This window comes from Saccostrea echinata, unplaced genomic scaffold (genome assembly GCF_033153115.1).
Source record: "Saccostrea echinata isolate AGI-Se365-2 ecotype Australia unplaced genomic scaffold, CSIRO_AGI_Sech_v1 ptg000062l, whole genome shotgun sequence".
Lineage (NCBI taxonomy): Eukaryota > Metazoa > Mollusca > Bivalvia > Ostreida > Ostreidae > Saccostrea > Saccostrea echinata.
Genome location: NW_026889811.1, coordinates 7031625 through 7059509, shown reverse-complemented (window position 1 = coordinate 7059509; position 27885 = coordinate 7031625). Strand labels below are relative to the sequence as shown.

The following is a 27885-nucleotide window of genomic DNA, read 5'->3' as shown; positions in this document are numbered from 1 at the left end:
GTTTTGGCAGTCGAAACCACTTTTAATGTTTTTTAATCTCGGATATAACATTATAATTCCCATCGAGTTCCAGATGAAAAGGTTTGACTGTACCTGCTAAAACTTTACATAGCATGTTAGAATCTTTAGAAATACTTACCGGGGATAATTCCTAGATATGTTACACAGTAACACTTGATAACTTGTCTGCTTGCTTTATTTTTTCAGAATGGGTCTTGCAATATCTCTAGTCGCTACAGTGAAGGAGAAGGTAAGATAGTCCTTCTAAAGTCCCTCAAGTCTAACAGTAAAGTCCCACGAGTCTAACAGGAGACCTGCTGCTGTCTGTTCCTGTGTAGCAGTTGTACAGCTTGCAAACATCTTTGAAATGTTCTGAAGCATTTTTAGCTCACCTGAGCCAAAGGCTCAAGTGAGCTTTTCTGATCAAAATTTGTCCGTTGTCTGTCGGCGGCGTTGTTGTCGTTGTCATTGTAAACTTTTCACAATTTCATCTTCTTCTCCAGAACTACTGGGCCAATTTCAACCAAACTTGGCATAGAGTATCCTTGGGTGAAGGGGGTTCAAGTTTGTTCAAATGAAGGGCCACATCTTCCTCCAAGGGGAGATAACTATGAATTCATGAAAAATTAATGGCATCATTTAAAAATTTTCTTCTCAAGAACCACTGTGCTTGAAAATATGAAACTTATATGGAAGCATCCTCAGGTAGTGTAGATTCAAGTTTCTTCAAATCATGACCCCCGGGGGTAGGGTGGGGCAACAATGGGCAATCAAAGCTTTACATAGGAATATATAGGAAAATTCTTTAAAAATCTTCTTCTCAAGAACAGCAAAGCCATGATTGGTCATATTTATATGGAAGCATCCTCAGGTAGTGTAGATTCAAGTTTGTTCCAATCATGACCCCTGGGGGTAGGGTGGGGCCACAATGGGCGATCAAAGTTTTACATAGGAATATATAGGAAAACTCTTTAAAAATCTTCTTCTCAAGAACAGCAAAACCATGATTGGTCATATTTATATGGAAGCATCCTCAGGTAGTGTAGATTCAAATTTTGTTCAAATCATGACCCCAGGGGGTAGGGTGGGGCCACAATGGGCGATCAAAGTTTTACATAGGAATATATAGGAAAAATTTGTAAAAATCTTCTTCTCAAGAACAGCAAAGCCATGATTGGTTTTTTTTAATGGGTGCATCCTCAGGAAGTGTAGATTCAAGTTTGTTTAAATCATGTCCCCCCAGGGGTAGGGTGGGGCCACAATGGGTGATCAAAGTTTTACATAGGAATACATAGGAAAAAGCAAGCCTTTTAAAATCTTCTTCTGAAGAACAGCAAAGCAATAATTAGTCATATTTAAATGCAAGCATCCTCAGGTAATGTAGATTCAAATTTTGTTCAAATCATGACCCCCCCAGGAGAATAGAGGGGCCATAACAGGGGATCATAGTTATACAAAGGAATACAAATGATATATCAATAAAAATTGTCTTCCTAAGAACAGCATAGCCATTATTTGTCATATTAATTCAAAAGCATCCCTTTGAAGTATAGATTCAAGTTCAAATTTAACCCCCCCCCCCCCCCTCGAACCACTTTTATATCAAAACTTTTCAAGACTCAACTGATTTCTGCTTTTTCCTAGCCAGAGTGCTCAGGTGAGCGATATGGCTCCTGGGCCTCTTGTTATACCCCACGCAACAAGTTGCGTGAGGTATAATATTTTTGACCCGTACGTCAGTCAGTGTGTCAGTCAGTCAGTCTGTCAGTCCTGTTTTTTTGTCAGCGCAACTCCTCATAAACCGCTGCACAGAATTTCATCAAACTTTGCAGATATTTAGCACAAAGTGTGTAGATATGCATATTACCAGGAAATTCCGATTCCTTTATTTTTTCTGGGAATTTCGGCACTTTTCAACTTAGATTTTTGGCCATATCTTGAATATAGAGATGAACAGTTTGTCAGCGCATGTCCTCTTAAACTACTGCACAGAATTTGGTTAAACTTTGCAGATATTTAGCACACAATGTGTAGATGTGCATATTACCAGAAAATCCGATTCCTTTATTTTTCTGGGAATTTTTGCACTTTTGAACTTAGATTTTTGGCCATATCTTGAATATAGAAATGAACAGTTTGTCAGCGCAACTCCTCTTAAACCGTTGCACAGAATTTCGTCAAACTCTGCAGATATTTAGGACACAAAGTATAGATGTGCATATTACCAGGAAATTCCGATTCCGTTATTTTTCTGGGAATTTCGGTACTTTTCAACTTAGATTTTTGGCCATATCTTGAATAAAGAGATGAACAGTTTGTTAGTGCAACTCCTCTTAAACTGCTGCACAGAATTTGGTTAAACTTTGCAGATATTTAGTACACAGTGTGTAGATGTGCATATTACCAGGAAATTTCGATTCCATTATTTTTGCCCTTAGAGGTTTGCCTATTATTGAAGAAACTTTCCAGCTAGGTAATAAGGAAATCCACTGGAATTGTGAAATATTTTATGACCTTAAAAGACCCCTATTGATTTTGAGATCAAAATATTAATGATTTAACACACACAAAATCTTGGATAGTTCTCAACCCCCCTCCCCCTTCAAATTGGTGCTTTGCCTTAAATAATTTCATAAGTACAGTATATAAACAAATTCATATGACTACATCATAATTTTGTTTCCATCAATTATTTAAATGTGTAAATTGTCACGTGTTGGACATGGACTTGCACTCATTAACAAAAATCGAAATCACTGACAGAGGAATTTAAATAACAGTTTGTCAGCATAACTCCTGCACTGAATTTCCTGAAACTTTGTAGGTATACATAATGCATAGATTTGTATATTACCAAGAAATTTTGATTCCATTATTTATTTAGAAACTTCAGCCCAATTAAATTTGTAACATACAAAGATTTGAATGTCCTTATATGCAAGAAGTTTTGATGTGATGATTTTTTGCAAGTAATGCCCCTTTTTGAATTAAACTGTGTATTTAAAATGCACTGTGCCATTCATTACATGTTGCATTGTCGAGTTCTGGGGGAGCGGGGGTATGTGAGCTTGCTCACTTTTTCTTTCAATAATTAAGTTTATTAAACTTAGCTCACCTGAGCTAAAGGTGAGCTTCTAATCAAAAAGGTCTATTAGTCATCTGTCTGTCTATCATGTGTTTAGTGGTATTTGATGTCCATATACTTTTCAGATTTTTTGACTTCTTTGCCAGAATTACCAATTTTACCACTTGCCACAAATGACCTTTGGTGATGGTCTTTCAAATAAAAGGGCATATCCTAAATAAATGAATAATAATAAATAATTAAAGAACATAAAAATGCTGGTCCAGAAAAGGTGGTATCACAATTATATTAAGGGTCAAATTTAAACTATGACATTTGCAGCCAAATTTTTTAAAAACTTTTTCCTCAAGAACAGCGGGCCCACAAAATGTCATATTTATATCGAACCATCCCCATGTGGTGTAGATTCAAGTTTGTTCAAATCATGCCCCCACCCTCTTTAACTAGGGGAGCATAACAGGTGATCAAAGATTTTATGGGGTTGTATACATAAGAAAACAAACACTGATACCCCCATATGACAGCTTATGGCAAAGTAGCATCCACACCTCATTTTACGTTATGTATTACGCTATGTGACTATATACAAAACTACCAATTTTAAAAAACGTATTTAACACATTTTCATATCTCCAACTTAAAAAAATCAAATTGAACTGTAAAGGTAAATTGTTTGACAATCTAAAAATTATAATGTTATATTTTTTTATTGTCGCATGCTATTTTAATTTCTTTTAAATGTTAAAGCATGTTCTGAAATAAAACGTCACGAATTTAACATGTCGTAAAAACCGCGTTCTTTTATTCCGCCGTTTCCAGGACAACGGAGGATATAGTCTGCATTTTTTGTACAAAAGTAGATGCTGAAGATAATGCTGAACATAGTGATACCAAACACGTCTACCCAGATTCTTGTATTGCCATGATAATAGATAGCCAAATGTAAGTATTTTTCGGAGAGAATTTTCACTCGTTTGTCGAGCCGGTTGCATATGTGTTACAATAATAGATCGAAAGAGAATCTTCTCTTCTTTAAGAAGCTGTGTAGATAAATTTTCCTTACATCGGCGCTAAAAAGCGATCCTTCAAATAACAACACTACATATTAAGCGTAATTACTACTTAACGTCATTTTCACGGTGGGCTAAACTGTTTCGCGATGGAGTGTGTTTACTGTAACTATGGATATTCAGAGGGGGATAACTCTAAATGTCTTTCTTATGGGGTGCCCAAAGGGGTATTTTTAAAATTACATATTTTCATACTAATTATAAACGTCAAAAATATCATATAACATGAAACAATGATTAGGACTGGGAAAATATATATGTATAAAAAAAAAAAAAACTAAAATAATGTTATAATTTTGAAGCAATAAAATTTATATTTATAGTTAAAATACAAAATAAAAAAGAAAGGAAAATAGGTATTTAGTGTCCCCAAAATAAATAAATAAATAAATTAGAATTTATTTTCTTTTTTTATTAAAGGGAATATAAATAAATTCAATTTAGTTGCTAAATAAATTAGCTTAAATTATAATGTGTTATATTCTAGAAGATTGTGTTTAAAAATTTTTGTGACAGAAAATAATGATTTTGATATGAGGAATATTGTTTTACCATCACAGCCTTCATTCAGTTTGTCTTAAATTTATATTCCCATTACCATACAGTTTATATCCACACACTGACATGTATTATAATTTAATATATATATATATATATATATATATATATATATATATATATATATATATATATATATATATATATATATATATATATATTTTACTTTTACATACAACATATTAGTAAAAAATAGTATGTGCCAAGAGCGCATCATATTTTTTTTTCAAGAGACGTGCATGGGAGGATTTTTTGTTTGACAGAGAGGGGTGTAAGGCCTATTTTCAATTCATTTTCAAAGGAAGCCAATACCTCGAATCTTCCCATCTCTCCCTGTAGATCTGCCTTAATTGTGTTGTGTAGACATTTTAATTTAGATTACATTTTACTGGTTAGTGATAGTACTATTTCTGATGTTTCTAAGTGTTCTTGTTGTTGACTAAAACATTAAAGATATTTTTATATGTGTTAGAATATGAATGGATGGATGGGTGGATGGATAGATGGATGGATGGATAGAAAAAATAAGTTCAAATAAATAGTATTACTGATGCATCAAAGAGGGCTTAAATAAAAATCAAAAATATAAATAAAATGTTTTACAGGAGAGAGAGAGAGAGAGAGAGAAGGAGATAGAGCTTGTCTTAATAATTCACAGACAATTTGGACAATCTTTAATACAGATTACAGATCCTACCAGTACTTAATTTTTTTTACCTAAATATCATATAATTTAAATTTTTGTCTCCTGTTTTCCCTTTCAGAGTCTATTATATGCTGCTGCCAGTCATATATATGACTAGTATTCTGCAAGTTTTTGATGAAATGTCCAGTTCAAGCATCAGATTTTTCAATTCTGACATTATTGATTCCCGAAAAGTATGTGGAGCATCCAAGACTGCGCAATGGGTTCTTGAAAACTCGCAAAACTGCAATTTTACCTCCACTAAGGTAGCAATTACACGGCTATGGACTCAGTATGTGAAACTTAGAAAGACTTATGGTCTGAATGAGGGAAATAAGAAATTAAAAAATTTCCTGGATACAGAATTTGTTCCACCTCAGATATCTAAAAGTACACCCAGGATTTCTGAATCATCCTATCTAATCAGCTCAGGTGGTGATGCATCTTCCACAGCCATGTTAATTAACAAATCACTCATTCTTGAAAATCAAAGTCTTGAATCAGAAATGTCAAAACAAACTTCCAACATACATTGTATGAGCAGTTGTTCAGAAGAAGTAAAAAAGAAAAATGAAATTCTTCACGAGAAGTTAAAGGATTCAAAGCAAGAAACCAAACGAACAAAAAGAAGAGAAGAATACTGGAAAACAAAATGTACTCGCTTAGAAACTTCAGCAGACTCAACTGTAGAGGAATGTCACAAATTCATAAGCGAATTACAAGAGGAAAATGATGACCTCAACAATGTTCTCAGAGAACTTCGGAAAATTTTAAAGGAGAAGGAGGAGGAAATTTCATGTCCGAGTTATTACAAGAAGCAAACAAAAACGACGTGATTCGCTTGTTTAATAAAAAAGAGAAAGCATTCACACCTCAGCTTCATCTATGTGTCTACACTCTTCTTGAGCACAATGTTCCTGCTACCCAGATTGGTAAGTGTTAATACTCCAGTACATCCGAGTTTGTTTGTTATGTTTGTTTGTGTGTGATTGTGTGTGCTCGTTCATGAGAGAGAGAAAGACTTCTTTCTTGTATGTACTTCTATCTCATATGTACGAGAGAGAGAGAGAGAGAGCATTTTGTTCATGCACCTTTTCAGTTGCATCATATTAAATGTTGACATTAAGTACTTCTCTTTATAGGACCAACTATTGAAGCATGTTTAAAGTTGGCAGGAAAAAAACCTGATCATCTTCCATGTCAAACAACTATTGCAAATATGAACATACAACGTCTTTCACTCGCTAAAAAACAACTGGAGGAAATATTACCCGAGAAAAAAAACACTACGTTACATACAGATGAAACTTCAAAGTATGGCATAAAGTATGGTGGGTTTTCGGTTCGTGACGAAGATGGATCTTATTTTGTTTTAGGTCTGCGTGAAATGGCAACCAAGTCAGCAGAGAATACTTTAGACACATTTAAGGATATTTTAGAGGATATATCTGAAGCAAATAACAAAACTCTTGAAAATACAGGGAACAAAATTTTGGGCAACATACAAAACACAATGAGTGATAGAGCAGCCACTGAATTAAAATTCAATGAACTACTAGAGATATATAGACAGAGCCTTCTTCCACAAATACGAAAAGATTACAACACTTTAAATAATGCTGGGAAAGAAGCAGTCAGTAGACTAAATAACTTTTTTTGCGGTCTCCATGGACTAGTTCACATGGCAAATGCAGCACAGAAAAGTCTGTTTGAAGCAGAGATGGGAAATTTTCAAGAGAACCCACCAATCTGTCATGAAGGATTCTCAAAAGAAGGCGAATCAGGTTGCTTTCGGGTGATTCGAAATGCATGCAAAGCTTTTGCTAGGCGTGGCGATGAAAAAAGTGGGTGCTTTGGAAGTTTTAGAACATACATGCAACCGTTTCTTCAGCAAAATGGTATCACATCCCTTCCATTACAGCCGTTTAAGGGAAATAGGTTTAATATTTTGTTTCAAAATGCAGCTTGTATCTTTTATCTCCATTCTCACATGATTGATTTTCTGGAAAAATCCTGCATTGAAAGTAAGAGACTTCTTATGTCTGTACTTTCGGATCTTAAGGTTTCATTTTATGTTGCCGGATTGAAAGCTCTAGGTCTTATTGCAAAATTGATCACAACTCCCTTATGGAATCTCCTTGAAAGCAGAGAACTCTCCATTGAAAGTATGTCTTACCACTACCTTCGTTTATCAACGTATTTAGCAGATGCTAGTCAAGATTTGCCAGATTTTATAAAGGGAAAATTTCCTGCCTTCGCACCAAACAACTTGAATGGTGACAGAATATTTGAATCTTTGATAAGCGAATCTAAATATGACACAGACGTCGAGATCATATTAAGCATTATGCTACCCTCCATCAGGAATGTCGTTCTTCATGTTTACAAAGACCACTTAGCAAATGGAAAGTACGAAACTTTTACCGAGGAGCTGTCATTACTAACAAAAAGTGTGGACAAGCACAATTCCTTTTCAGAAAGACTTTTTGCATATATGGACCAGATTTTAAGAAGTAAACCTAACATATCTACTCTTGCAATTGAAGCCTACACCCTATTTTTGCTGAATAAAACATCTGACTGGTTACAGTCCCTGAAACGTTCTACTTTCCCACTTGAACGGTGAGCGAACGCTGAACGAACGGTGAACGAACGCTGAACGAACGCAGAGCGAACGGTGAGTGAACGATGTGTGAACGCTGAACGCAACTTGGTGAACGATGTGTGAACGGTGAACGGTGAGCGAACGCAGAACGCGAACGGAGCGCAAACGCGAACGCAAAGTGAACGGTGAACGAACGGTGAACGCAAGATGAACGATATATTCGGAATGCCTCTGATCTTTTCCTTGCATTGAAACTATTTTGTTGTATTATAATGTCAGGTGCCAAAAAAAAAAAATAATAATAATAATAATAAATAAGTAAACAAATAAATGAATGAATAATTAAGTCAATAAAATAAATTCTCCAAAATTGTCCTCAGAAAGACGATGCATGCACATTAAGTTTTTAATCACACGATTTTTATCGCATTAAAACATTGCAATTGTTGCCGAACGCTGAAGTATAAAAGATATTGTTTTTAGTTGGAAAATAAAAATGTTTATTCTTAGTTGATAACAAATCAGAGAAATCTTATGATTTAAAGAATGAATTAAAGCGGTTGTAACTTATATTCATATATATATATATATATCTCCGTGTCAAGGCGATTTCGTGTAAAGTAATGAAAAAAAAATTAATTACATTTATACGCTCGTATTTTAAATATTTAAAACAATAATATATTATGTGTCATTTCTATTTTTCATTATGATTTATTGAGCAGAGGTCTACATGCATCTTTAGATGGCAGTGATTATACTCGAACAAGATCATGATGATACAAAAATACATATTCATATTATTTGTTATAAATTCAATTTTCAGAACTTGATATTTAAGTAATATGGTGTTATAGTTTTTATTAAACAGACAAATGAGAGAGAGAGAGAGAGAGAGAGAGAGAGAGAGAGAAATATTCAGTTTTAGCCCCCCCCTCCTTTTAGGCTTCACCAAATGTTTGTACCTATATCAAACAAAAACTCGGAAATTTTTTTCTAAATATATCAGACAGTGAAAGTAACTTTTTTTTTTTATCAACAAATCATATCCATTTGTTTGACAGTCATACTTGTTTTTCATTTTCCTGCTTCAAGTTCACACGAAGTCCACGTGCTTGTCCTGTCAATCAAAATCATTCGACACTGTGCAGGTGTGAAAGTTTCGTCACATCGAAGACGAAGTGCGAGTATTTCCAACAAGTTATAACATTTATTTTTATCATTTCTAGATTTGATTCCAACATTTGAATAATAAATTAGTAAAATACATTAGGCATTAACACTTGAATGTGAAACATACTCTCTGCCAATTTCAAATACCACCGCCGACACGTGTACATTTTGATCTACTATTGTTTTGTGACTTTTTTAGATGCATGTTTGTTTTGAGACTGAAATTTTTTTTCTAAAAAAGACCGTAGCTTTTTTTAACTGTTAATTAAAACATTCTGGAAATATGGTACTGACTAAGTCACCGATTTAGGGGGAAAGGGGGGGGGGGTATTAATCATATCGATTAGCAAACATATTAAGTTACGGTGAAGAAAGTTTTTTTTTTCTCTATAACTATATACTTTACATATTACAGTAGAGAAATTCTGTAGTGCATTACATTTTAAAAATATTTCCTTTAACCACACTATCAATTTAATTCGTTCTAAAGATAATAAATTAACAGGATATCCGCAGTACTATGTATAACTCTCAGAACTAGTACTAGTTCTATTATATTTTCCGTAGTAATTGAAAAAAAAAAAACTATTAGAAATAAATATTTTCGTAATTTTGCTGCGTAATTATTTGACTTGAATAATTATATCTCCATTAATGATTTGTCGTCTTTAACAAAACAACAAAATGTTGCAGTGCTTGAAGTATTTGCACATTGCCCTTAGTTAAATTTAATATTTCAGCATCGTTCTACATAGGCACAGAATGTGCTTGTAACAACATTTATTTTCCAGAGTAATTTAATAAATAACCTAACAGCTAAGTTAAAATAATAAAAATATATATCGTAGATATTTTTCCTCATGAAATAATGATTCTTCAAACACGATATGTTAGTTAATAAATTAAAAAAAAACCTGTAACTCCTTAACTACAAAAAGATAAGTCCTTTCACTTCGGAGTTCCGAATGGCAATGAAAACTGAACGATAGGTGAACGCTGAACGCAAGGTGAACGCAAAGTGAACGGAACGAAGAGCGAACGCTGAACGCTTTGTGAACGGTGAACGCGAGCGCACGGTGAACGGTGAACGCAAAACTGTGAACGGAGAGCGAACGGTGAACGCACGGTGAACGAACGGTGAACGCACGCTGAACGAACGGTGAACGAACGGTGAGCGAACGGAAAAATGGGAAAGTAGAACGTTTCAGGGACTGTACTAAGTAAAGAAGAAAATATAGATGTTCTCATTTCAGAAGCCAGTAAATCTGTACAAACGGAAAGATCTATCTTTGAAACACGGAGAAGAGAAATACAGCAAAAACGAGAAGAGCGACAAGAGCAAGAATTTCAACACAAAGCAGAAGTTCAGAGAAAAAGGTTGCATCGTCTTGAAAAACAGAGCGATGAAATTGTTTTCTATGGGTTATGGAAATCTCCGCAGGAATGCAAATTAAAAATAAAGGAGCTCAATTGTGTCAGGGAAAAAATCAAGGCCATTAAAGCACAGTTGCGGTACAGGAAAAATGTTTTGAAACAATGTGTTACAGAAAAAGAACTTTATAAATTTACTAAGAAAGGAGACAATGGTAAAAGATACACACTCTCCTACAAAGAACTCTTTGCAAATTTGTTAAAAGTTCTGAAGTCAATATAATTTTCTGTTAGTAAGGATGATTTTTTCTTGGAGAAAATAAAGAAGTCAAAATATTTATGATGATATTATTTCGGTAGTAATGAACTTTTATATGCTACTTAGCAAAGTTGATATTTGGTTTATGTCATATTAAAATACATGTACATTATTTGTTTCTGAAATAGAATTTCTTTAATAATTGTTTTGTATGTTTGTTTATTAATGTTTGTGTTTTAAAACGATACAAAATAAAAAAAATAAAAATGCAAATAGTAAAAACGTTGAAAAAATTGAAAATACTGAAAGATTTTTTTATTATATTAGGTTGTGCTGTCAAAAACTAGTTAATGCAATGGAGAGTGCACCGTCTATACTTGTTCTACACATTACATATTTTTTTCAACAAGGAATATTAATGGAAAACGTTATTTAAAAAAACATACAATATTAAATTGCAATAATTATTGTTGTAATTTTTGTTAATTTTCAATTTGTTTGATATTAACCACCGTTTTCCAGCTCTTTTCAATAAAAAAATATATAAAGTCAACCTTAAAAATTATAAAATATGACACTATTTAACAAGATATAACCCAGTAAACTTGCTCTATTGTAGGTTTTTTTTCACCTGCTAAATAAGGTGTAATCCTCAACAATTGATATAATTTAGTGTTTTTACTGGTTTTAAATTAATTTGCGATCATCTTTATTAATTTTATTGCTGACATTTTTTTTATAAGCATAACGTTGGCGTAACGTTGCGTTTCTTTGGCGTAACTTTGCGTATCTATCGTGTGACACAACTGATTATACAGGAAGTAGACCGTCAAAATCTAATGAATCAGGCCAATTTAGGTGTTTAATGCAATTAAACTTTAATGATCATGATTCTGGGTAACAGAAAAAAAAGAAAAAGATTATATTTTTAATATCTTAACTTACATCTTGACATTAATGATACAAAATATTTACTTCAGAAAAGTGGTCACACACAAGAACAATACCCTTACATTTCGCAATCTATTTTTAGTAACAACACTTGACCAGAAAATCCCAAAATGATATTTTTCTTAAATGATTTTTTATAAGCTTTAATTTGATATACAATACAACTGTTAAATATTATATATGAAATTTGACTTGTGGATGCTAGGCAAAGGTTTAAGTTTCTCAAATGCAAGTCAAACGTCAAGGTCAAGAGATCAAAAATGTTGTTACATAAAGAAAGGATTTGTGTCAATGGATATGACCAATTAATCATTCAAAAGTTATGGTCAAGGTTAACATTTTCTAAAATGGGTCAAACACCAAGGTAAAGGTCAAAGAGTCAAAATTAATGGTAGACAAAGGAAGATCTTGTCATAAGAAATAAACATGCAAAATATAAAAGCCCTAGCACCAACTGTTCAAAAGTAATGGCCAAGGTTAAAGTTTTTCAAAAGTAGGTCAAATTCCAAGGTCAAGGTCAAAAGGTAAAAATTGTTTGTATCCAAAGAAAGGTCTTGTCACAAGGAATATACATGTGAAAATTGAAAGCCCTAGTACTTACTGTTCAAAAGTTTTGGCCAAGGTTAAAGTTTTTTAAAAGTGGGTCAAACTCTAAGGTCAAGGGGCATAAAAATCGATTTGATTACGGTAGCAGCCTCATTAATGTTAGACATGCTGCTTGAAATTTAAATTTTTATTATATCTAGGATGCAGATTCAAGCATTATTGTGAGTCCAGGAACTCCTTGTTGCAAGTTACATACTTGTGTTTTGTTTTCTCTAGATTCCTGAACACTCTAGATTATTGACCAATCTGTCTGCTAATTCAGCATTACCAAATGCAGTACTGTGACAAAATATGGATGTATATTCTTTAAAACCAGGACTTTCAACTCTGGATGTGTGCAGACAATATTAATATAAAAGAGAGAAATAATTTATTACGTTTCATTAGCAATCAAATTTATTACTTCCCACTGCACATTTTGTTTTATCCTTTCATACCTAGGTTCACTCAGAGGACAATGTAATTCTATAATGGATACTAAATCATGACTGCTAATGTATAGATGTTAAATTTTTTGGTAGATTGTTGGGCAGAATTTTTTTTGTTCAAGGGGGGGGGGGGATATTATTATTCATTTATGGTATTTCTTGCTTGTAACAAGAACAGATCATTTAAATATTATGAAGTAATTAATTTTACTAGTCTCATTTAGAAATCTGCGTTATATAACTTCATGAAGAACCATATCCATCTGTGGGGTTCGTGACAAATTTGTAATCTGTAACATATTTTGTTATAATAATGTAGTTTATTTAGGAAAGGCATAATGCTATAACAGAAGTGCTGAGGATTGCAACATCCGGCTATAATTACATGTATCAAATTTAAGTCAACAAAGAATTAAAGCAGCTTTCATATTATGCAGAAAGTCTTTTTATTTATAAAGGATGAACTTGAGACAGTCTGGTGGAATAATAAAACTGAATATTTTTTTATAGGTTTGGTATCACTCTAACTGTAACACGAAAGGGAGGGGCTGTTACAACACAAACCTAACGGACCACGGGGGATGCTGTATCTGGTATGATGAACCAAAGGTATGGATAACAAATACCTGGGAAATTTAAAACTTTAAATGCAAATTCATGTATTAATTTTCAGGGTTCATAGCTCACCTCAACAAAGGTGGAATGACCTTATGTTATAACCCAGGAGTTCTGGTTTAGGAGGAGCTCTAATGATTATATAGTGAAAATGCATTAATGCTTTAGAAATCTTTTCCTCTGCTCCTGGGTATTAAGTGAAGAAACTAAATGCAAAGTTATGGTAAGCAAGGGTCCCTCTTCCAAAATTGTGAAATGTGTTGCCCCAGGGTCAGGGGTTCCTGTGGGATGGGGGCTCTACTTATTATAATTAGTGAAAATGCATTATTACTTTGATAACTCTCTTCTCTGCTTCTGGGTATTAAGTAAACAAACTAAGTATGTAGTCATGATTAGCAAGGGTACCCCTTTCAAAATTTTAAATTTCATGGCCTTTGGTTTAAAACATGTACCCAATTCAATTGTGTGCAAGTTGTTGTATGATACTCAGGTGACCTATAAGGCCCGTGGGCCTCTTGTTTATTATTCAGTTTGGTTATCTTGCACATAAATATGAGAGTTGTAATTACCAATTCACCAATTTGAAAAATGATAGAGGTTGACCTATTACAATAAGAAAGAATTATGCAAAGTTTAATAATCCTAAACACTGGGGTTCTCTCACTCTTGCTTACAAATTTGTACACAGAGAAACCCACACACTAACATACCCTTATACATACATAGGCAGTGCTACATCCCCTTTACAACTTGTTGCACGATGGAATAATAACCTCACCCTTTTGTCAAACATTGGAGGATGAATGTTTTTTACTGTCATACCTAGTGGTATCTTCTGGTTCAGTCAGTGCATCTTACAGTAATTAAATATCCGTCAAGAAGTATAAAGTCACTCATGTTGATGTACAGGAATTTTGAGCCCAGTGACAAGCAAAGGCCATCATTCTGAGTAATTAGCTGTTTGATGATTTTTTTTTGTTTCTGTATGTAGTTACTAATGAATGTACAGGAACATCTAGATATCACTATTGACAAGCAGAGGTCATCACTCTGAATAATTAGCTGTTTGATAATTTATTTGTTTTGTTTGTAGATACTGAAAGATGTTCAGGAACATCTAGATATCACTATTGATTGTTTGTTTGTAGTTACCAGAGGATGTACAGGAACATCTAGATATCACTATTGATTGTTTGTTTGTAGTTACCAGAGGATGTACAGGAACATCTAGATATCACTATTGATTGTTTGTTTGTAGTTACTAGAGGATTTAAAGGAACATCTAGATATCACTGTTGATTGTTTGTTTGTAGTTACTAGAGGATATACAGGAACATCTAGATATCACTATTGATTGTTTGTTTGTAGTTACCAGAGGATATACAGGATCATCTAGATATCACTATTGATTGCAGTGTTTTCAATAAGATTTTCAATAGAAGGAAATATATCTGGAACAGCAGGAAACCAATCTCAGCGAGGGGTCTGGGGGCCGCCTCAGGCCCCCAGCAGGTCCAGGGCAGAGCCCTGGTAGGGGGCCCAGGGAGGTGAAGCCCCCGGCCGAAAAACGAAAATTGGCATTTTTGACTCATTTTTATTACCTCTCAGGCCAATAAAAAGTAACATGTTTTTTCACATTATGTCACTATCAATTACCAAATTTTACTTAATAATGCCATTTAGAAAACAATTGGTACTCTTTCACTGATTTGTTATATGGACTTTGACAGACTGAGTTTTTTTCCTGAAAACTAAGTGTCTGTAAAAACATTAAGAAAACTTAAGTATGAAATTCTAGCACAGACAATTGTTTGTGCTAGAATTTCATACTGAAAATGCTATATAATTAGTCCCTTTCACATTAACTGGTCATGAAAATTATTCAAAATTAAGGAAATAATTTATTTAAAAATTTAAAAACTTTTTAACACATATTGACGTACAATAACACCCCCCCCCCCCCCCCCCCCAAATTGAAATATTCTGCTCTGCAATCTTAAACTAAAATATCATAAACCTTTAAATTTATTTACTATTTTGCACAGATTGTCAAAACAAAATAATTAAGAATATGGATACAAATACAAATAACTATTACATAAAAACCTTCGTAAAGGTAAATGTGAAAAGTTAAACTGTTCCTGTATTTCAAGAGATCTAACACAAATAAACAAGAATATAAATTTACATTTTCAGTTTGAGGAAATTCTGTAAGAATTCCTATGTCCTACCAGGGACCTATATACTAGTTAGTATATAGGTCCCTGGTCCTACGTCTCAGTCACGATTAAAAAAGTAAGACTTTTATTCATAAAGTCTTAAAATTATATCAATCTAGATTATAAATATTTGCTGTTGTAATAATCTTGACCTAGCTTGTGGAGTGACCGTGAATGTTTAAAAAAAGACATTTATTTTCCTGTTTGAAATTTTAGGCTGTAGATACCTGATGCTTGCGTCAATGAAGCCCCAAATTCTCAATAATCTTGATCATATCCTGTATAGCTAAAGTTAAATCCCAATCGTTGAGTTGTGAATTTTATATGAGGTTGGAATTATTCATAAAAAATTATTCTTTAAACTTTACTCTCGCAAGTTGTAGCCTTGTGTTCAGTAGTTGTACGTATTGGATCAAATCAAACTTCAATGAAAAAGAGCACAGTCAAGGGAAGCTACTCTAGATCATGTTAATAGTCGCGACAGAATCGATGGATTTTGCGTAGCAACCCGGGCAAAATCCCAATTAAGGAAATTTCATAGCCGGCAAAATTTCTCGAACAGGCGGTTAATTTTGCCGGTTGCCAGCTCTTATTGAAAACACTGGATTGTTTGTTTGTAGTTACTAGAGGATTTACAGGAACATCTAGATATCACTATTGATTGTTTGTTTGTAGTTACCAGAGGATGTACGGGATCATCTAGATATCACTATTGATTGTTTGTTTGTAGTTACTGGAAGATGTACAGGAGCATCTAGATATCACTATTGATTGTTTGTTTGTAGTTACCAGAGGATGTACAGGAACATCTAGATATCACTATTGATTGTCTGTTTGTAGTTACTAGAGGATTTACAGGATACTCTAGATATCACTATTGATTGTCTGTTTGTAGTTACTAGAGGATTTACAGGATCATCTAGATATCACTATTGATTGTCTGTTTGTAGTTACTAGAGGATGTACAGGATCATCTAGATATCACTATTGATTGTTTGTTTGTAGTTACTAGAGGATTTACAGGAACATCTAGATATCACTATTGTTTGTTTGTTTGTAGTTACCAGAGGATGTACAGGATCATCTAGATATCACTATTGATTGTTTGTTTGTAGTTACTAGAGGATGTACAGGATCATCTAGATATCACTATTGATTGTTTGTTTGTAGTTACTAGAGGATTTACAGGATACTCTAGATATCACTATTGATTGTCTGTTTGTAGTTACTAGAGGATTTACAGGATACTCTAGATATCACTATTGATTGTCTGCTTGTAGTTACTAGAGGATTTACAGGATCATCTAGATATCACTATTGATTGTCTGTTTGTAGTTACTAGAGGATGTACAGGATCATCTAGATATCACTATTGATTGTTTGTTTGTAGTTACCAGAGGATGTACAGGAACATCTAGATATCACTATTGTTTGTTTGTTTGTAGTTACCAGAGGATGTACAGGAACATCTAGATATCACTATTGATTGTTTGTAGTTACTAGAGGATTTACAGGATCATCTAGATATCACTATTGATTGTTTGTTTGTAGTTACTAGAGGATTTACAGGATCATCTAGATATCACTATTGTTTGTTTGTTTGTAGTTACTAGAGGATATACAGGAACATCTAGATATCACTATTGATTGTTTGCTTGTAGTTACTAGAGGATGTACAGGATCATCTAGATATCACTATTGATTGTTTGTTTGTAGTTACTAGAGGATGTACAGGATCATCTAGATATCACTATTGATTGTTTGTTTGTAGTTACTAGAGGATATACAGGAACATCTAGATATCACTATTGATTGTTTGCTTGTAGTTACTAGAGGATTTACAGGAACATCTAGATATCACTATTGATTGTTTGTTTGTAGTTACTAGAGGATTTACAGGTTCATCTAGATATCACTATTGATTGTTTGTTTGTAGTTACTGGAAGATGTACAGGAACATCTAGATATCACTATTGTTTGTTTGTTTGTAGTTACCAGAGGATTTACAGGAACGTCTAGATATCACTATTGATTGTTTGTTTGTAGTTACTAGAGGATTTACAGGAACGTCTAGATATCACTATTGATTGTTTGTTTGTAGTTACTAGAGGATTTACAGGAGCATCTAGATATCACTATTGATTGTTTATTTGTAGTTACTAGAGGATGTACAGGATCATCTAGATATCACTATTGATTGTCTGTTTGTAGTTACTAGAGGGTATACAGGAACATCTAGATATCACTATTGATTGTCTGTTTGTAGTTACTAGAGGATTTACAGGATCATCTAGATATCACTATTGATTGTTTGTTTGTAGTTACTGGAAGATGTACAGGAACATCTAGATATCACTATTGTTTGTTTGTTTGTAGTTACCAGAGGATTTACAGGAACATCTAGATATCACTATTGATTGTTTGTTTGTAGTTACTAGAGGATGTACAGGATCATCTAGATATCACTATTGATTGTTTGTTTGTAGTTACCAGAGGATTTACAGGAACATGTAGATATCACTATTGATTGTTTGTTTGTAGTTACTAGAGGATGTACAGGATCATCTAGATATCACTATTGATTGTTTGTTTGTAGTTACCAGAGGATTTACAGGAACATCTAGATATCACTATTGATTGTTTGTTTGTAGTTACTGGAAGATGTACAGGAACATCTAGATATCACTATTGTTTGTTTGTTTGTAGTTACTTGAGGATGTACAGGAACATCTAGATATCACTATTGACAAGGTGGATCCGAAAATGAAAGTTCCTGTCAATGAGTTTGATGGTAAAGTGACTTACGGACAGAAATGCAAAAATACTGGTAAGTGAAAGGGATTTTCCTCTTGAAATGCTTGCAGTTTTTAAATTAAACATGAAATTTTATTTCACCCCTTCGAAAGGAAGTGTGTAAAATCCTTCAATTTTTCACTTATTTAAGGTTGCTATGTCAGCATTTTTGTTAGGCATGACATATTTTACCTTATTACTCAAAAAAGCAATCATGCATTTCTTTCTTCTAAACAGTTTAAAAATATTACATTTAGATAGAGAGGTTTTTTTTTCTATATTCCTTTTCGCATGTATTAAAAAAATTCCATCCTATGTATTTGCATAAATCGAATTACTCTTGAACATAGTAAAAATAAAGAAAAAGGAATGTGAATGTTCTTGACACGAAATATTTTCCATGTATTAAAAAGTTCATGGATTACATTGTTTTCTATGCTATCCACTTGTGTAGTCAAGTTTATGGACCCAAACAATATTTCAGATTTATTTTATCAAAGTGAAGTGGTGAAAAAATAACAACAGTAATTGGTTTTTATTATTATAATTTTACAAATTTTTGTACATAAAATTAGATCATTAGGCCATCTTTAAAAAATTGGTTGCCCTCTCCCGACTGACTGGCTTAAAATGGCCGACTCAAAACTTTTTTTAACCTCCAGGAAACAATTAATTTTTTTATGCATTCAGGAAAATAGATTTTGAAAATCAGCATTGATTTGAATTTTTTCATGTGAAAAATTTTTCAGCTACCTACCGACCCAAAGTTTTCATCCTGATTCGGGAGAGGGTAAACAAACATTATTTTAAAGTTAGCCTTACATGTTAAAAATACCCTAGAAATCACTGTGAATGGACTAATTTCCATTTTGTGGTGTGTTAGTCAAGTGAGCTAATCCCTACCTCAAAATTTGTGTCAGTATTGCTATGAATGGACTAATTAATAATCATCATTTTGTCCTGTGTTAGTCAGGTGAACTAATCCCTGCTTCAAAATTAGTATCGGGATAATAAAACAGTTAAAAAGTATATCATTTAGTATGCACTTACAGAAGATGGATTTCTGCTATCTGTCAGCTTGGCACTCTTATGCATGCCTATCGCTATATGTCAGTGCTGCCCCTGGTGCTTGCCTGTCAGTTCCGATTGTCTTCAGATGGTCTACAACCTTCACTGGATGCTTTGACTCTAAACCATGACATCCTCCATTAGATGGATCAACAGTGGTGGCCAATCCACTATTCGGTGGATCCCGACTTCCAGCACAGATCATCTCGGCGGTGCCATTTCCAGCAGGATAACTTCTCTGCTGCTTCTCTCAGGCTTCTTATTGCTGTTTGGCATTTTCTTTCTGATACATCTAATCCTGAGAGCTGACCTCTGTAGAAAGCAGCCAAATGCTCCATCCTCTATTCTTGCAGTCTGCCATGTGGTCTGCACATTTAAAGCTCTTCCCCTCATGTGCCTCCTCACAGTTTTCTTCCCATGGCACCGTCAGCTCTATTGCAACCAACATCTTTGACTTCTGGGACACTAATACTGCATCCAGTCATAGGTTGATTTCCATGATGTTAGAGAAATTTAACTTCCTGTCTAGATCCACTCTGAGGTCCTAGTCATGTCCAATATCCAGCACTGATGTCTGCCTTGCTGCTCTTGTGTCAGCCATTGCTTCTCCTTGTCTCACAAACTGTATCTGTGTTTGTTTCTTGTCTGATGGTTGTTTCCTTCTCCTCTCCGCCATACATCAGCCAACTCCCGCAGGACTTTGTTGTGTCGCCATATATATCCCCTGGGTCAGCGCCAATTGGCATCCTGATAGAATATGTGCCATGGTTCCTCTCTTACCACACAGCTTGCAGCTAGGGTCTTCACTTAGTTTACAGGAGATGAGAGTGTGTCATACTCTGACCTCAGCAGGAAAGAGATTCTAAACTGGTCCTTCCTCCAAAGTTCTGCCCAGGTTCATTCCAGCCCCAGTAAGTCCCACTTCATCCAGGCCCCAGTTTTCCAGGTTCTGTTGATCGAACTTTCCCTTAATCTTCCTCAGTGCACCGTACTTCTGCCTGAACCATGGTGTGCCTCTGTGCTGCTGATGCTTTTGACCACTGCTGGAAATGTGACATTCCCTGTCGCCCAGTGCTTGTGTTTCCAATGATGTTTTGTAAATAAACATACTCTCTGCTTGGTCCACTGATGTTTTTGCTGACCACTTTCTTCCAGTCCTTGTCTGGATCCCTGTTTCTGCGATCCTGTCGTCTGCTGAGTCACGTAACGTCATTAACAAGTGGCATTTTGCTACCTTGAATTCTTCCACCACAATGGAAACTGGTATGCGTAATTGAGTTGAGTTGATGTAGAGTCCAATAGATGTAAATGATGGTGGAACTTCTAGCCATCTCCTCAGATACCCACTTACTTTCCTTTCCATGGCTTAGACTGTAGTAGTTGCAATTTCATATATATGAGGAGCAGCCACATAAGTCATGGTAGAATCCCATGCTGGTAAATCCATTTCCCAGATAATCCGCTTCCATCAACCATTTTTAGCCAAGAAAGGAGCTTCTTCTTTCTGTCCTATCTATTTTTTTGAGGGATTCATTAAACCACTTTTCCAAGCATTTAATTGGATTTCCTACTATAGATGGGATCTCCTCTCCTTGAATTTTCATCTTGATTAGCCTGTTGATATGCCCCTACCTCAATAGGAGACATCTGGAATTCTTTGGTTTGAACTTCATGCGTGGCCAGGAAACACTATCTTCCAATGCTGATAGGACCCATCTTGCCTGTATACGAGTCTTTGTTGTCACTGTGAGATCATCCATAAAGCCTCTGATTGGTGGATGATAAACCCCCGAGTCCATCCTTGGCCCTCTTGTTTCTCTTTCTGCAGTTCTGGGGCCTGTTTTACTAAAGAACTTACGACTTAGACCTTTAATTAAATAGATTTAATTTAATTAGACATTTAATTTTGCTCATAACTTTCTAATTTTCGCTAAATTGAAAATGGTTTTAATCTTTTTAAAAGGAATGTAGAAAGATATTTTTATGCTAGCAATTTTAGACAGAATCTTTGATTTTGCAAAATGTTACAATTAACTGAATTTTTTGGTCTTAGTCAACAGTTCTTTTGTAAAATGGGCCCCAGGTCATCATCCCCATACCCATTACAAAAAGGATAGGAGATATTGGCTTTGTCTCATCAAATAGTCTTGACCTTGGGGAAGTGAAATCTTGTTATCTCCTTCAATGGTATATTTTATTAATAACTGTATACTATTACACTTTGTGCACTTTGTGAAAACCGTATTTTTTCAGGATGATAAATGCAAAAGCCAATATTATTATTGTGTTTATATATGAAAGAGTTTTTTTTTTTTATCAGATTTCAGTCCTTCCTCTTACAGATTTGATAGTTCTGTTGAAGAACCCTGTTATAATAAGCATCATCATCATCAAGTTTCTGTGAAAGTACTATATTTCATTGTTGGAATGATCACCAACTGATCTCTTTGTGGTAAATTGCTGAATCATGTGAGATTTAATTTATCACAGGATAAACTTGATTTTAACTGAAGGAAACTTGACTATAGATCATTTTACAACTGCAGGGATCCTCAGCCAGGAACAATAACTCTTAAAAATATTATTTTATTAAAAAGGTCTCAAAATAAAATTTCAAATTGAAATCTTTTTATGCAACAATTTTTATTTCATACAACTCAAGGCTTTTGGAAGTCTTAGAAACAAAAATGCAAAGCTGGTGCTTTTATTTGTGTTCCCAGAAAAAAATATTTTCATATTTCCTTATTCTCCTTATGAAATATGATTAACTATAAAAATGAACTTTGAAGAAATACCATGGGTAAATGCACATTACTTTGTGAATTCAGAGACATTTCTTTGAGAATTTCTGATTATTTGATTCCTGATTTTCAGAACCTGAGGATTAAACTACCTTACCTCAATTTCATTAAATCCAGTGTTTAGTACAACAATCCCATGTGATAAAACATGATTGTACTAAAATGAATTTTGATCTATGAATGTTAAAGGCATTTAGTTCCAATGAAGTCTGTTGTGATCTATTTGTCATAAGCAATAGGAAAAGAATTATTACAATTCGAGTTAAAAAATAAATTTAATGAAATATAAAAGAAAGTTTATTTTATTTTTTTATTGGTTCAGTTTATAATTTAAAAAAAAAACTGCTTTTAAATTTTCACAAAGGAGTCCTTTGCAGCGAGTTGGCCTCTTTTTGCAGGTGGTAGTAGTTCAGATTATAATAATCGAGATTAGGGAAATAGATTTTGTTCAATTGTTGATTTTTTTTATTGTATGGAAATACTCAGTAGAGGTATAATAAAACTTTGTTTCATTGATGTTGCAATGTTTACTAAAATTGAGTACTCTGTTGAAATTCTTAGAAACTCTTACATTTTTTATGTAGTTTATATACAACAAGTTAAGAAAAATCAAGGTGCATTATTCTGTAATGTAAAAGGTAAATTTATAAAAGATAACGCACAGTGATTGATCTCAAAATATTCAGAAAAATTCAAATATGTGAAGAGGGCATTAAACAGGGACCCCTGGAAATTCCAGAGGTGGGATTAGGTGCCTAGGAGGAGTAAGCATCCCCTGTTGACTGATCACACCTGCCGTGAGCCCTACATGTATGTATTGATCAGGTAGAAAAAAAGGTTAAAAGCAAAATATCATTTCAGTGATAGTGGATGATGAGCCTTATAATTAAGAATCAACTCGTATTAGATTTACATGTGTTATATTCTTTGCACCATTTATGACAAAAAGCCTTATTATTTGTTCTTAAGATGGAACTTACTATTTGTTTTTAAGGTGGAACTTACTATTTGTTTTTAAGGTGGAACTTGCTATTTGTTTTTAAGGTGGAACTTACATGGGACATGCAGCATCATTGGCACCAGCTGTGAAAGAGTTGGCAGAACTAGAGAAGAGAGCTCAGACTTCATTCATCGACTTAAAGTACAGAAAGTTCGTCCAGCGTTAACAAATTGTTTCTTTGCAGCACTTTATTGCCAATATGATTTGACATTTATTGCAATCTTTGATGGGAAATCTATAAGAAAAATAGTTTTAGTAGCAGCTTAAAAAAATATTGCTTGAAAATGCATTTCTATTCCATGATTTCAGGCTAATAAAATTGTCTTGCAGTCATTTAGTTCATTCTCCTTCCCAACATGCCAATTATTTTTCCATTAAGGATAAGATGAAAGTCTACAAATGCGGACTAACATTCCAGGGGTCTTTGCCAAAATATGTTAAAATCAAACTTTGCTGTACAGGCAATTCATCTGAATTCATATATAGATTCCATTAAGAAAAAAAATTGTAAAGAATATATTTAGTTTAACAATATGTTGATAGATGAATTTTCAAGGGCAGGTTGAAAACATTGTCATTAATATATCTCATTAGATATATAAATAGACTATTGTTAATGATATTTAATTTAGATGTATATGTACTTGTGCTGAAATTATCTGGCATAAATTATTATAACTGTCGAGAGCTGCTGGAACAGAATTTTTTAAATTGGTATTAAAGCTTCTCTATATAGGGTAGATTTAGATTATAGGTTTTTGAGCCACAATGAGGCTACAATAGAAAGAGGGAATGGAAAGTAGTAGAGCCTCATATAATTACCAAACTAATTTTGGCTGCATTGCATTACCTGAAATTCTGAAAATTACCAAATATAATATTCTTTCATTATCTATATTAGGTCACCCACGTGGCACAGTGGTTAGAGTGTATGCTCTAGAGTCGCGATGTCTGGAATTTGTCATGTTCTAAATTTTGAATTTACCAGGTGGGAGTAAAATTTTGTATTTACTCCCACCCGATAAATTCAAAATTTAGAACATGATAAGTTGATCCTTACATCGCGGGTTCGAATCCCACTGCGGGATGTGTAGACCGGTCTTTCGGATTAGACCGTATAAACCGAGGTCCTGTGTCGCAGTAGGAGCTGGCACGAAAAAGACCCCTCACTGCTCAATGGCCCTCAGTGCCAAGTATAGGTAAAAATTGACAGCTGTCCATCGGCAAGTGGTGGCGTTTCCATATGATTGAAAAATTCTCGATAGGGATGCAAAACAACAAACAAACAAACTAAAGAATATTAGATATCATAATTGAAAATTCAAAATAAGACAGCGGTTGGGCCTACCCGTATTCCCTGTCAATGTTACATCCAAATGTTGAGAAATGGACCAGAATCATTTTATTTGAAATTCAATGTCCAGATATTAATGTGACCCAAATATTTTCCTGTTTTTGGACATTAATATCACACAGAAGCAGCAGACCATATATATATATATATATATATATATATATATATATATATATATATATATATATATCAAGATTTCAGCCTTAGACAGTGAAGCTAAGTTGAAAAAGTTCGCTACTGCATCCAGAATATTTGAATGCTACCAGTACTCTGCAGTAACTAATATATGCGAAGGTGTTGGGCAAACAAGGCAGGCAGAATGCCTATAGCTTCATAGCTGAGATACATAAAAACCATATTTTGTGAATTTAGTATTTTGAGTAAAGTTTCCGTTATTTAATTTTTTTAAATAATGACAAACAAAATTTTTCCAGAGGAAAATTTTCTCAACAAAATTTATTGTTAAAAAATAATTTGGTATTGGAGTTCGGACCTAAGTAAAAGTCCCGAGTATCATTTCCTTTGAGACTAACACCGAAACAAATCCTGATTAATGGTAATGTTTGTGATATGACCCTTGACTAAATGGACTTCAAGTATTTCTCGGAAAGATACAAATGTGTCATAAAAGTGTATTTTTAAGGTATGGTGGGTCTTTGTTCCCTGTTTTTATTAACCAAAAAAATATTTTTATGCAAACTGAGAGGATAAACTTTCAAAGAAATGGAGCGAAGACCCACTCAAAGGAAAAATTGTTATTTCGTAGACAAATAATTTCATTTTTTTTTTTTGTAAAATTTTTGCAAATTATGGAGATTTTACATAAAGTATACTTTAATGTTTGATGAAATATCAAAGAAAATTTTGTTATAGTTGAGATATAATTTTTCATCTTCCAAAAGGGCTGAATATGATGAAAAGCCAACAATAAGGAAATATGAAATTTTATGGTCCTGTCACGTGACTCTAGAACCAATCAGATAACACGTTGTATAGAATAATTATAATGAGATATAATAATTGTCCTTATAGCACAATTAAAGAGGGAAATATCACAAGACTAAAACATTTCCAAAAACGATCGACGGCCTACTGCTTTTATGCAAAAATGGGATTCTTGCCCGCTTTTGACCTCTTTTGTCTTCAGCCAATCAATTTTGTGTCAGTCGGTCAAGTTATAATTTTTTCTGCGTCAGTGGCCAATTCCTTCAATCGAAGCAGTCATTAAATAGGCCGTCAACCAACCTTCGATCATCCTCCGACAATCTGCAGACAGTTTTTAAAGTCCGTCGGTTGACATTTAGGAATTTGTTGTCCCCTGCTTTCACTGAAAGTGGGGGATATTAATTTGGGTCTGACTGTCCGTCCGTCCGTCTGTATTTCTGTCTGTCTGTAACACTTTCGTTTCCACGCAATATCTCGAGAACCCTTTGAGCTTTCGCAATGAAATTTTGCATAGCAACTCCGTATAGCCTAAAAAAAGAACCATATCGATTTTGAGGTCAAAAGGTCAAATGTCAAGGTCATAAATTCAAAAATTCTGTTTTAACACTTTTGTTTCCTTGTGATATCTTGCGAATTCTTTGAGCTTTTGCAATGAAATTTAACGTAACAATTTCCTGTGGCCTAAGGAAGACCCCTATTGATTTTAAGGTCATAGTTCAAGGTCGTAAATTCATAAATTGCGTCTGTGTGTAACACTTTCGTTTCCGGGCGATATCTTAAGAAGCTTTTGAGCTTTTGCAATGAAATTTTTATATCATAACACCCTTTGGCCTCTCTCACCCCTCTCAAAGTGTCCTGTCCGTTTTTTTTTTTTAATTTATTGTATTAAAAGTCGCTTGACACTATTTTTAGCAAAGGGGCATCTGGAGAGTTATTACGTATAATACAGGTTGTCGGCGGACTTTATATTCTAATTACATCTATTAGAACTGTTTAGTAAAGGCTTAATTAGACACCATGTATTGTGTAAAATTTTGACAATATCGAACGTGAATATAAAGATGATTACCGGTATATGTGACCTAATGTTTGCATTTAATTTTGTGTATAATCAAGTGCCTCCGTGGTCTAGGTGTATGACTCTCATGTAGCATGTGAGAGGCCCCGGGTTCAAATCCTGGTCGATCCTTTTATTTTTTTTTTTTTTTTAGGATTCTTTTTTTTTTTGGATTTACTACATAAATGATAGTATTCAGCACACCCCTGCTAATGTGTTCGGAACATTTTATTTTTCGGTGTTCTGCAAATTATAAAATCCGAGGAGTTCCCAGTAGCTCTCACCGTAGCTCTGGCGATACCTAGTGAGACTACAACGAGATAAGGCAAATTATTCACGGAAATGTGTCTAGGAAGTGACTAGCACGTGGAGACATGGTAGATGGAAAAGTTATCTTGCGTTTCATTTTTCACCACTGAATAATATATGTAAAAATGTATTTTAATCCCTCTTGAATTCATTCAAACGTCAATAAGTATTCTTCATTGCATTATTTTCTGCACTTTTTGGACAAACATGCTTGCATGTGAAATGGGACTATATTTTTTGGCGTCAGAGTACATGTAGCAAATGGGGTACCAATATAGCTTAATCTGAATGAGTTGAATTACATTGTGGGTTATTACGGATACTACAGGAATTTTACGCTTAAAAAAACCAAGGCGATCGAAAAGGCACATACGACATTTTTTTTCCATGCATTTGCATGCTTTTCCGTGCTGTCCATTTTTATTCTATTATTTCCATGCTGACAATTACAAACAATTCATTTGTAACACGTTTATTAAACGTGGACTTCTAGGTTTCTCGAAGTCATACTGTAACTAAGGCGCTTTTCGTCTGCATTCCTTTGTTGTACTATCGGTGAATACAATTGTCAGGTGCATGTGGGTTCCCTGACCAAAACAGATGATCACAGGTATTGTAATATGAAAAAAACAAGATGTGTTTGTGAAACACTGATGCCCCAGTATGACAGCTTATGGCGAAGGTTAAAGTTTCTCAAATGCAAGTCAAAATCCAGGCCAAAAGATAAAAAATGTTGGTACCCAAAGAAAGGTCTTGTCTCGAGGAATATACCTGTGAAATTTGAAAGACCTAGCTGCAACTTTTCAAAAGTTATGGTGAAGGTTAAAGGTTTTTAAAATTAAGTACGAGGTCAAGGTCAAAGTGGTTGATATCCAGAGGAAGGTCTTGTCACAAGGAACACACATGTGAAGTTTGAAATCCCAATCACCAACT

The 27885-nt window shown here is 34.0% G+C and overlaps 1 protein-coding gene across 2 annotated transcripts in view; it reads left to right on the top strand.

The window, feature by feature from the left end:
- Positions 1 to 23620, top strand: part of LOC133175487 (ATP-dependent RNA helicase DDX1-like) — a 145826-nt gene extending 122206 nt beyond the window's left edge. For both annotated transcript variants that reach the window (XM_061310587.1, XM_061310588.1), the window contains 4 exons: positions 208 to 250; positions 13302 to 13400; positions 18332 to 18452; positions 23332 to 23620. In XM_061310587.1, the coding sequence (XP_061166571.1) occupies positions 208 to 250; positions 13302 to 13400; positions 18332 to 18452; positions 23332 to 23453 (385 nt within the window). In that variant the 3' untranslated portion in view covers positions 23454 to 23620. The remainder of the gene's footprint in view (positions 1 to 207; positions 251 to 13301; positions 13401 to 18331; positions 18453 to 23331) is intronic.
- The last annotated feature ends 4265 nt before the right edge of the window (positions 23621 to 27885 follow it).